We start from the raw sequence: 12,902 nt of genomic DNA, 5'->3' as shown, positions 1-12,902 counted from the left end.
AACTTGCTCAGCTTTGCTGAGCGGCTCTTGATGGGTGCGCTTCGCGTCCATGTTTACCAACAACAAAGGGGGAGAACTCGTGTTTGTACTAATACTCGACGTCTCTGATTGGTCAATTTCATACGATTTGTTGACTGAAATAGTGATGTTTCTATTTCGCTCAACTCGCTTTCAACTGGTTGGGAGCTTGTAAAAGTTGGTACGACTAGCCTGTTCTCACGCTGCATCTCGGGTCGATACTACAAGTAGTTACTACAAGTCGCACCGTGAGAATGGGCCTTAACATGACATCTGAAGAATTTTGTAAATGATTTGTGTATTAATGTCAGTAATAATTTGTTTAAACAGTATTTAGTAAGTGAATGAGAAATGAAATGAAATGAAATGGGGTTTATACGGTGTGCTATGAGCGAAATTTTGCCGGGCAGCGGCACTACGGCCTACTCTTATATCGAATTCCAACTGTCAAGGGATCTTTTACTTGCTCGCCAATGTGTACACAAGACCTCGGTTTTTCATCCCATCCGAACGACTAGACGGCTGTCCTTGTCAGACCCTCCGTCCTGCATCACTGACAAGGGGAACCACGCTGGGAAATCTGGATGAACTTTCTCGGCCAATGCAGGTATAGAACACCTGACCTCCAGGCAAGCGAGCCAGTGCCTTACCCACTTAGCCATGGGAAATGACTTTCTTCTTTTTGTTTTGTAGCAGGTCATGTAACACGTTTTAAGAAAAATGCTTCAAAAAAGACCCATCAAGCTACGATAACAGGTAGGACTAGGATTTAGCCACCATGACCCAGAATAACACAACACACTTATACAGACTACAAGTGACATTACAATTTATTTCTGCTGACATTTTCTTTGTATAAGTTAAAATTAATACTCAACCGATAAACAGGTATTATGTAAGAGCTACTAAATCTGCCTATTAAATGTTATAGAAACTATTAATTAGACATTTATTAACAATGGAAAGACCATAATCGAGTATCGATACCATTGGATTGGTCTGATTTTAAGTAGATTAGAATGATTCAGCCATTTTATGATTTAATCTAAAAATGGTGAAGCGAGGCTAAGCTTCGAACAACCAGTATGGCAGTTACAATCAGTGCACACATTTTATAAAACCTAAAAGCTAATATCATCGCTCAGAATAATTTAATTTGAATGAAATTTGTAATATATTCATGTCTCTTTATCTATCTTTGAACTATTTATATCATGAACAGCCAGCTCTTTATCTAAATCTTAAAATGTATCTTTAAACATACATTATGCAAGAAGCTAAATCTGCCTATTTCAGGTCTTTCTTTAGGCCTGAAATGTTATCTAAATTATTAATTAGACATTAATTAACGTACCGAGACCATAATCAACTCTCGATGAGATTGTTAGCCATTATTAATCATATTAAACATACATTATGCAAGAGCTAAATCTGTCTATTGTAGGTCTTTCTTTAGGCCTGAAATGTTATCTAAATTATTAATTAGACATTAATTAACTTATCCAGGCAATAATCATAATTAAACATATATTATACAAGAGCTAAATCTGTCTATTGTAGGTCTTTCTTTAGGCCTGAAATGTTTTCTAAATTATTAATTAGACATTAATTAACTTATCCAGATCATAATCAACTCTCGATGCCATCTCTAGCTTGCAAAATAATTAAACATAAAAATGGATAATCAAGACTTTTTATTGTACCGACTTTAGTAATGATGATCGAGGCTAGTCTAAAATTCAAAACCTAATATCTCGGTTCAGAGTGAAGCAATTTGACTGAAATTTTTAGCATATTCTTTTTACGTTTCTATTTTTTAACTATTATAGCGAGAACTGTCAACTCCTTATCTAATCTTCCATAATTTATCCTTAAGGTTTCAAATTCAATATCTCTCATTGTATATATATATCATCATTGTACCATGGCTGGCATCCTTTACTTGATAAAAATAATAACAATAATAATCATAAAGATTAATCACTCCTGCGATAATCATATTACAAATAAAAAAAACAATAAAAATCACACCCACTTACCTTTTGGCCCAAAACAATAAACCAGCCAATCAAAAAGGCAGCATTTATACTTAGATTGCAATCTCTCTAAGAAAGTCATTTCCTCATAAGTTTTTATTTTGACATGACCCGATCCTGTTAAAGGGACATCACTCTTCCCAGAGTCATCCAGGATTGCGTTAATGCTGATTACATTCATTGTTAGTGTTTTTTTGGCACAGATGGTAATTTACTGTTAGGAATGATAGGCTTTATCCAAGAACGCTGCAAACTCCACCAGAATTCAGACACTCCAACGACGAAGGCTTCATTAAAAAGCACAATGAGGCAATGTTGAGAAGGAATGATATATTTATTATATTATACGCTATCACATCCGTCTGTATTCAGGCACTTAATGAAGGCAACATTTCACGGTTAATTATCCTGAGAAATTTACATGATGTCAGCAAATATCACAATAATTTTAAATTGATATTTTCAGGTGGCACTTCGACACAAACTGTATTTTTGATTCAAAACCATTGAAAACCTACTTAATTTGAAGTAGGCCTATCGTAATCGTTTATTACATTGTCAAATAATTATAGATGTATCTCCATTATTTCTGTTATCCTAGTTTCAAACGACAACCTCGACAAAAAATAATAAAAAGAAAACGGAACGGTTTCTTTTCAAATAAAAAGTCAAAACGAACGCACGTATAAATCTCGAAGATTTTTAGTTTAATATAAAACATTAGACCTTAGATCCGTTTATTTTTATCTTGTAAATGTCATGTAAGAATTCCATGAAGGTCATTGTTCCAACTGACAAGAATTTATTCAGACAAACATTCTGGCTGTTTTGCATTAGAAATAAAAAAACGGGATAAGTTCTTGTCTGTTATTACCTCAACCCATTTAAAACTTTTGTGAATTTCATAATCAAATTAATTAGTCATTGAATTCACAAGTCTCCATATCAATAAATGTTAATAAAGTTCTTGAATATTTATTCTTTTCAATGGTTTCAACTGTAATCAAAATAGAAATGAAATAAAATGGGGTTTAACGTCGTACTGTTCTCTTCAGGCTAATGAAGACGGCCATACACCACTGAGTGTGCTAGGAAGTAAATTTTGCCCAGTGAGCGCGCTCTGGGTTTGGGGAACAGTGAAATGAGGTTTAACATCAACTCAACTCAACATAAGGTCATTTCGGAACTGATATATGGTAAAATTTTACTCAAATAAATAGCTTAGGGGTCTTTAAAAGAGAGATATCAGGCACAAGTGTAACATCAAAACCATGTCACTAAACTGAACAACAAATCTTATGATCTAATAGTCAATGCATTAGAGACAGAGAGAGAGAGAGAGAGAGAAATGGGGTTTAATGTCCACTCAACACAAACTAGGTCATTTCGGGACTAACATATGGTTTTATTCTATTTCGTTAATTTGCTTGCATGTAAGGGTCTTTAGCAGTTGTTAGACAGACAACCCTACTGCGGGGAATCGAAAACATGCCACTTGACTCAATGACAGACCTTATGATGCAATGCACACTCCACAATAGGCTAAATATAGTAACGTCCTTGTAACGTCACGATTTAGACAAAAGTTGCACAGTTTGGTTAAATTTTGAATGATTTTTGATTTTAAATTTTCATAACGAGGTTAAACAATATCCTTTATATACCCTGTCAGTTAATTTAATAACATCTGAATAAAATAGAAAGAAATAAATTTGTTCTCCATGGCATGGCGACAGTTTGCTTTATTCGCTCGGTTGCTCCTATTTAATAGAAATTTTTACGGTTCAAAATAGTGACAATAGACACGCCTTGAAACAGAATTTAAAAATGTCCAATAGGCCTACAACTTTACTGGAAAATAATCATGTCATAAATATTATGATTATGATCCGATTGATTACATTCATCCTCAAATCTAATGCAAACTATTAAATTAATCAATTCTGAATGTCAGGCAAAATTTGGAAGAGAGAGAGAGAGAGAGAGAGGGAGAGAGAGAGAGAGAGATCTATTTTTGAATACTATGGTAAAAACCAAAACCTGATCAAGCCTTACCCACAGAACACAGTTACAGGGTACATTCCTTAGAAAACCGACTTCTGGACAGGATACAAATACTGTCGAAAAACAATTAATCAAAAAAAGTTCCGCCCTACTTGGATAAAGATGCCCGATCTGGTTTTAATACACAGTTCGCTACGGCAAATATCTTCATAAAACATTTCATAAAAACTACTACAAATATTGACACAAACTGAAACAGCCAATGTGATATAATTTCACGTTTTATATTTGTCCATCTGCTGCTCTCATAAATAAATCAAACAATTGATGTATCGCAAAGAATTATACTCTTGATAAATTCTATCTAGACATATTATTAATATATTTTCTTTTCATATCGGACACATGTCAAACTTTTATTTTCTGATAAAAACAATCAACAATCAAATTCTACAGCTGTCAGATCAAAAAAAACCACATAGTTTATACAAGTCTAGGATCTAGTTCCTTGTAAAAACTTGTAAAAATTCTTCACCATCCAGGTTAGAATCAGTTTGTTAGGCACAAATACAACTTTTAGAAATCCTCAAAATATTCCATGACAACATGATTCTAACTTCAGACACACAGAAATACAATTATTTTAAAATTTATCCGCTGACTTGTTCTGTACCAATTCTGTACAACCTCCAAACGTAGCATTACATATTTCCTAAATACAAAATCTCAAAATATATCAGACATTTTGTACAACCTCCCAAAATACGGCTATAATCCAAACAACATGCAGAAATCGGACAATATTCCTGAGCTGTTCATCAATACAACGTCAAAGATCTTTTCTATAGCCCCAAATACACTAAAATATGTTTTTTACAGGGAACTCAAGTTAAGTACAATGGGTTTACCATCCACTCGACACATTCAGGACTAACATAGGGTTCAATTTCATTTCAATAATTCGATTGCTCGTAGAGTAGGAGGAAACCAGAGGCCCCAAAGCGACCTTACTCCTTGTTACGTCCAACCGGCGAATCGAAACTGACTCGATGACAGACCATATTATGTAACGTGCATTCAACCATCGACCATCCAAACCCCTCAGACAATTTGAGAGATTCAGCTTTAAATGATAAAGCCATGATGAGGGATGGGCTACCTGGAGTAACCCACCCTCTAAAGATTTTCAATTGCCCCATCCGACAACAAAAGTATGATGGATATAAATTGATGACGTTATGTCGATTCAACATCAGATAACCGATTTAACTGTGAAATATAATCTCAACAAACAGTGTGATCAATATGAAATCCTGTCCGATAAATACGTAAATATCTACGCTACTAAAGTACTGTTTAACACAAGAACAGTAATTAACGTCTTGTATTGGAATCGGACAATCTGTCAAGGCTAACATTAAAATGACTTTGTGTGGGAGGCAACTCTCCCAAATGGGAACCCAGAATGCGCTCTGGTGGGGGTGAATACGAAATGGGGTTTACTTTTTATACTTTGCCAAGCTCTCTGTCCTGCACCAATGAAAGGGAAGATGGTAATTCGCAAATAATAATGCATGGGCCAGAAGCAAAAGCCGGATTTCAAAAAGGTAGGGCAAATATATTTTTAATGTCAGTGCCCCTTCTACAAACAGATTTGTTTTTTTATACTAACAACCCATAGCTACAAGTGGTAATATACTATTCAAAAAAAGTAGGGGATATTTGATTTTGGGGGCATAATACTAAAATATCCAAATGACTACGAATAAAGTCACTATAGAACCTAACAGAAGAAACATTTCCAGTTACATGTGACGCCCAAACGCACCAATAGCTACCGCATGGAATGCAGGTGATGCTTGGGATCATCATGGGGGTCCAACCCAAGATTTGCACGACTCTGACTTTGAATGTTACAGTCATTGTGGCATTGAATTCCAGGGTGGAAACATCAGTTTAATTGTTTTAGTGACCAGAAAACAAATTTTGATATGCGTCGGCTTACCCAAAATGAAAGGTTACGTGCCCTTGGCATGCTACAGATCGGCACAACACAGGCGGTTGTGGCGCGGACGATGAATGTTTCTCAGTCTGTCATAAGCAGGCTATGGTCCAGATACCGTGATACACAATCTGTACAGGACAGACCACGCTCAGGTCGACCAAGGGCGACAACTCAAGCCCAGGATCGATTTATCCGTACCTTGGCCTTGAGAAATCGTGTCATCACAGCAAATCAGATCAGCGCTCGTCTTCAAACAGACACTGGTGTGAGAGTGAGTGGCCAGACGATTCGGAATCGACTGCATAGGGGTCACCTTCGCGCCCGACGTCCTCGCGTGCTCCCTTGTTTGAGATATCATCACATTCAGGCAAGACGTCGTTGGTGTAGGGATCGTCAACACTGGGATAATCGACGCTGGAGCAATGTGATGTTTTCAGATGAGTCAAGGTTCACTGTTGATTTTTTGGACAGACGTAGGAGGGTGTGGCGTCGTCGAAACGAGCGCTTCCAAGACGTTAACGTCATCAGACATGATCGATTTGGGGGTGGTTCTGTTATGGTGTGGGGAGGCATCACTGTTGCTGGAAGAACGGCTTTACATGTTGTTGCAGGGCGTGTTACAGGCCAGTACTACCGGGACAACATCTTGGCAGTCCATGTTGTGCCGTTTGCACGACGTCATGGCCGCCGTTTCATCTTCCAGGATGACAACGCAAGATGTCACAGGGCCAGGATCGTTACAGGTTACCTCCAACAACAGAACATCACCACATTACCTTGGCCAGCACTGAGTCCCGACCTCTCCCCCATCGAGCATGTCTGGGACATGCTTGGACAGAGGTTACGTCCTGCCAATGTCCAAGAACTTGCTGCTGCGTTGCAACAGGAATGGGACAATCTGGACCAAAATGACCTTAGACGTCTCATTAGGAGTATGCCACGTCGGATCAATGCTTGTTTGGCAAACAGAGGAGGATTTACCCGTTACTGACTTGGTTGTGATGCTGTGGTAACTTTGCTGTTTGACCCCGGGTATCATTTTACCCTTATAATGATCAGTCTGTGCCTTACTTAGTCTAACGATCATTTGGAATAAATCGATGAATGTGAACTTCATTTCATTTTGTCATTTGTTTCTTCGTCAGTTTCATTAGGTGACTTTAATAACACTTAAAAATCAAATATCCCCTACTTTTTTTGAATAGTATAGGTGTCCTGCATCAGACAGGATGTGCTTACTCTTTCTACAAGGCCTGATACCACTTGGTATTCTGTGGCTATAATGGTAATAGATGTCCTGCATCAGACAGGATGTGCTTACTCTTTCTGGAACACCTGATACCACCTTATTAACAATAGATAAGTGATGATGGGTGTTCTGAACATAATACTACTTCTTATGTTGTCTTTAAATATTTTGCATAACAGGAATTAAATTTTTAACATTGGCCTAGCTAATGGAAAGTAGTGGTAATCAATCAACGCCAGTCATTTACAAGTCAATATTAGTAATCAACTCTGTGCTTGACTTGACCTTAAAATATCATGTTTCAACCAATCAGATGAATCTGAATTACTTATCATTAGATTGATACAAATCGCTGTTAATTCGTAAAGATACCATCAAACCTAACAAGCTCGGATGATGGATTTTACCCAAAGCAATCTAACACAAAATCACCATCATAAAAATGGACCCCGAGAGTGGACATTAGTGAAAAACAATCTATTTATACTTGATTAATTCTCGTGGTTATTTTTCATTTCCATAATTGTGAATCTCAGGAGCTCCGTGTGACAAACATATAACGACCATTAGTCATGTTAATTATTCCCTTAATGTTTTATAAGATTGACATTTAGATCCTTCAAGAGACAACTCACTCACAGAGAGTGTATCAACGTCAATCAGATCCTTCAAGACAGAACCTTCAAGAGACAACCCACAGAGAGAGAGAGAGAGAGAGAAATGGGGTTTAACGACCAATCGACACAAACTAGGTCATTACGGGACTAACCTATGGTTTAATTTTATTTACACAATTCGCTTGCGCGTAGGGGTCTTTAGCAGTGGGAGGAAACCGGAGGACCCGGTGAAAACCCACGAGGTTGGACAGGCGACCCTACTCCTTGCCACGTACAACCGGGGATTCGAAACCACGACAGTCGACTCAATGACAGACTTTATGATACAGCGCGCGCACGCTAACCATTCAGCCATCCAACCCCCCACCCACACACAGAGTGTATATCAACGTCAATCACATCCTTCAAGAGACAATCCACACACAGAGTGTATATCAACGTCAATCACATCCTTCAAGAGACAACCCACACATAGAGTGTATATCAACGTCAATCACTTCCTTCAAGAGACAACCCACACACAGAGTGTATATCAACGTCAATCACATCCTTCAAGAGACAACCCACACACAGAGTGTATATCAACGTCAATCACATCCTTCAAGAGACAACCCAGAGAGAGAGAGAGAGAGTTTTAATTCCACACAACACAAACTAGGTCGTTTTGGGACTAACATATGGTTCAATTCTATTTCAATAATTCGTTTGCCCGTAAGGGTCTTTAGCAGTGGTAGGAAAGCGGAGGACCCGGAGAAAACCCACAAGGTTGGACAGGCGACCCTACTCATTGCCACGTACAACCGGGAAATTGAAACCCCGCCAGTTGACTCAATGACAGACCTTATGATACAGCGCAGCCGCGCTAACCATTCGTCCATTCAACCCCCCAAAAAATATAATGAAACAAGGAATAAGGGTTTTAACGTCCCACTTTTCTGCACCAACTGAGATAATAAAAACAGACATATGTGCTACTAAGGATATTTTTTCCAGACAGCAACGTTTAAGCTTGATTTTCCTTAAATTCCCCCTATCAAGAGTTCTTTTAGTTATACTTTAGAATCTACACATATTGACAATAGTTACAGTATTGGGTCTTGATGACAACACTGGTTTAACTTCTTATGATATGTAAAAAAAACTTAAGACTGCGTAAATAGCTTGTGTTGAGGTAGGCATGTTTCTAGCTTGGCTTGACACCCTTAGGTGCCAACTCTCAACTAACTTAATGGCCACTGGTCTTAACTCAACTCGAGACCTGCCTGGTCCCAAGTTACCTTCTAGACGCCCTCGCCTAGTCTGAATAATCTCAGTTTTATTCTGCTTATAATCCTGTTCTAGACAAAGGATGACAGAAGAGATTATACAGATGCATAAATTACATCATAACTCAGACCAGGGGTAATATTAATGAACTAATGACTTCTACGTGTCCGTTGGCCGTGTCAGTCTGATTAAAACACAGATCTATATTTCGTTTCGTTTTTTTATACTTTCGATGGCCTACACTACATGAAGATCTGACAAGTTATAGTGATAGGTCACGTCAGGGGTCAAAATACCGACTTATGACCCTTTTGACGTCAGACATTTGATTAACCAATTAGCATTTTTGTTACTAGTGGATTACCCACAGTTCCGTGAAAAACACACCTAAAGCTCGCCGTAACAGACCGTTTCATTGGTTTATCCCTGACACCATTCAGAACACAAGTTAAATAACAACTCTTCCAGATCCAAGTGAAGTAAAGACAAGTAAAAGGAAATTTTGAACTATAAAACGAAATGAAATAAGATCTGTGTTTTAATCAGATTGTTGGCCGTGTCAGACCAGTGCCAGTGTCAACCTTCTGTTAGTCATAATCTGATATGAGGTGTTAAGTGACATTTTCCCGAATCATGTCAGTTGTTTAACACAATGTCCAGCGATCCTCCTGGTACATTCTATTCCGTCCCGTTTACTCCTTGTATCTAGTCGTTTGATGGGAATCACATGGCTAAGTGGGTAAGACGCTGGCTCGCTAGTCTTTAAAATACCATATTACTGGCAAAAAAAGCCAAAGTTTGTAATTATCAGTTTATGAACAGATGGAGATAAAAAAACAATAAATTAGTTTCTAGCCATGATGAACACACCTGTATTTCATCATTAGTGGTAAATGAACTGTCCACACCACCGAAGTGTTAATTGATATCGTATGTTTAACAACACGTTCTGTGCTGATTGACTTACAGATATACATCTTCCACCACTTAACAACAACTTGTAACTTATAGTAAAGCAGAATGATTTTTAATGACAATGACTAGGAGGATTTACAGCTCTTTAACATCTTTGTCCATTTTCACAACATAAAGCTTAAAATATTTTTCTGACACAGAACTACAAAGCCGAATAAGTTTTAATGAAAATAACAAGAATATAAAGCTTTTTAACATATCTTCTTTAACACAATTTAAAGCTAAAAGAAATCTGACACAGAAGGGATCAGAATTTACAAGACAGAATAGCCACAAATGATTCAATGTAAACATTAGCGTGCATGTAAAAGAAACCTTAAAAGTTGGAATCCACAAAGAATAGGTGGACAAATTTTACTCATAGCATATTGCTGCATGCCATTTGCTCATCCTTGTTAGCCCAGTTGATGCAGAACCACATTTCATTTCCTGAATAATAAGACATCCCTATTTAGAGAGAGAGAAGGAGAGTGAGAGAGGGTTTAACATCCACTCCACACAAACTAGGTCATTTCAGGACTAACACATGGTTCAATGGTATTTCAATAATTTGCTTGCACGTAGGGGTCTTTAGCAGTGGGAAGAAACCGGAGAAAACCAACAAGGTTGGACAGGCAACCCTACTCCTTGTCTCGTACAACCGGGGAATCGAAACCACACCAGTTGACTAAATGACAGACCTTATGATACAGCACACACCTGCTAATCATTCGGCCATCCAAACCCCCCTGAATAAGATATCCTCATTGAGGTTTGAAAAAAGGGGCTTATAAGTAGCTCGATAAATTACTTGCCTGTATCAATATAATTCCAATCACTGAATATACACTTCAAAACACCCAAATACTATATTATATGCCTACCACGATCCTCTACACATCTTCAAAACACCCAAATACTATATTATATCCTTACTACAATCCTCTACACATCTTTCTCCCTATTTTTTTAAAGGCTCAATACCACTCTTTTTGTAACTGAATAATATGTCCCAATCTTTATTCTGGTCAACAAATTGTACTATTTTACAATATTCCAATTAATTGATGATACAAATTTCATCTTAGCAAACCTAATTTTAAAAATTGGAAAAATTCAACTAAATGATTTGTAAAGCCTGACATCAAGCTTTTCAAATGTGACTTGGATTTAAAAATATAAGTAAAATAGGATTTAATGGATAATTTACACAACAGGTAGGACACTAACACATCTAGTACTTAGAATAAGCCTTTTTTTTATTTTCTGGAGCTGTCAAGCCAGCAAGAGTGTTATTCTCCCTTTAAGAACAATACAATCAATCTAACAAATACAAAATGACCCCAGGGAAATGATGACAATGAATTCATGCAAACTACCTTCATGATTTTATGAAAAGATTTGAACTACCAATGGATTCTTGGTATTATCCTACAAGTAATTATCCTCAAGTTAAATTCATCAAGGTTTATTTCTTTCATTATCTTGATTGACATTTCTTTGACTTTTAATCACTGATTTACCAGAAACTTTTACGAATGACTGAATTTATCAAAGAAATAGTCCAATGAATAAATGGCATCGTACTCTGTATAGGTTGTTCTATCTGCAATCTGTTTGAATTTTAAATTGAAATGAAATTGGTTTCCAGGACCCACTTTTCTGATGCACATACTGGACACCACTTCTAACTTGTGGAGTTCACGTGGGAAACAAACGGTTGTTTTAACTTAGAATTTAAATCACCTGGCCGGAGACCCTGAGGTTGGCACTGCGGCTATCTTAAGCCCAGGGGTCGTTAGGTAGTGATAGGCATCATACATGAGGCGAAATGAAATAAAATGGGGTTTAACGTCCTACTGTTCTGCTCCTATTGGGCTAATGAAAACGGGCATATGCCATACAGTGTGCTATGAGGGAAATTTTGCCCAGGCAGCGACACTATGGCCTACTCTCATATTGAATTCCAACTGCCAAGTGGTCTTTTACGTCCATGCCAATGTATACACAGGGCCTCCGTTTTTTGTCCCGTCCAAACGACTTGACAGCTGTCCTTGTCAGGCCCTCGTCCTGCATCACTGACAAGGGGAAACCACGTTGGAAAATCCCAATGAACCTCGGCCAATGCAGGGATCAAACACCCGACCTCCAGGCTAGTGAGCCAGCGTGGCCCCAATACATGAGGTAAGGTATGCTTGTTCTTTCTTGAACAACTGATACCACTTCTGAACTCACCCGGTTTAAACCAAATCTCCAGTTATATGTGTCATGCATTAGGTAAGGTAAGCTTGTTCTCACTAGAACACCAGATACCACTTAGCTTTAGTCAGTGATGGGTGTTGTACATAAGCATGATATGCTTACTTTTTCTGGAACAAGTGATATCACAGGGCCTCGGTTTTTTGTCCCATCCGAACGACTAGGCAGCTGTCCTTGTCAGACCCTCCGCCCTGTATGTTGAGATATAACTGTAACACATGCATTGTTTAAAATCATATTACTAATATGGTCAAGACTTTCTTGCTCCACTTTTTGTCAAGTGCTGGCAGTACTGACTGGGAAATTAAAAGAACAATAAGAAAAAAACATCCCTAGTAATGTATTCTAGATCTCCTAAAATACACAAACTAAGTTGTTTCACAATGCTTAATTAAATTAAATTATTAATTATCTTCCTAACTTTTTTTATTATTACCTTTGTAATGCAATTAATCCACCTTTACCTGGTTAGCTAGAATCACAAATTTATATTT

The 12,902-nt window shown here is 37.6% G+C and overlaps 1 protein-coding gene across 4 annotated transcripts in view; it reads right to left on the bottom strand.

Moving 5' to 3' along the window:
• The window catches only part of LOC126814286 (Kv channel-interacting protein 4), a 351,980-nt gene that overhangs the window by 216,138 nt on the left and 122,940 nt on the right, over positions 1-12,902 (bottom strand). The window contains exon 1 of one of the 4 annotated variants that reach the window (XM_050539367.2): positions 2,058-2,390. The exons of the other annotated variants lie outside the window; for them this stretch is intronic. Within the exon in view, the coding sequence (XP_050395324.1) occupies positions 2,058-2,235 (178 nt within the window). The 5' untranslated portion in view covers positions 2,236-2,390. Of the gene's footprint in view, positions 1-2,057; positions 2,391-12,902 lie in introns of those variants that run through there. 4 annotated transcript variants of the gene reach the window in all.

The sequence above is a fragment of the Patella vulgata genome, chromosome 3 (assembly GCF_932274485.2).
Source record: "Patella vulgata chromosome 3, xgPatVulg1.2, whole genome shotgun sequence".
NCBI lineage: Eukaryota > Metazoa > Mollusca > Gastropoda > Patellidae > Patella > Patella vulgata.
Note: the sequence above shows the minus strand (reverse complement) of the source record. Positions and strands in the feature narration are given on the sequence as shown.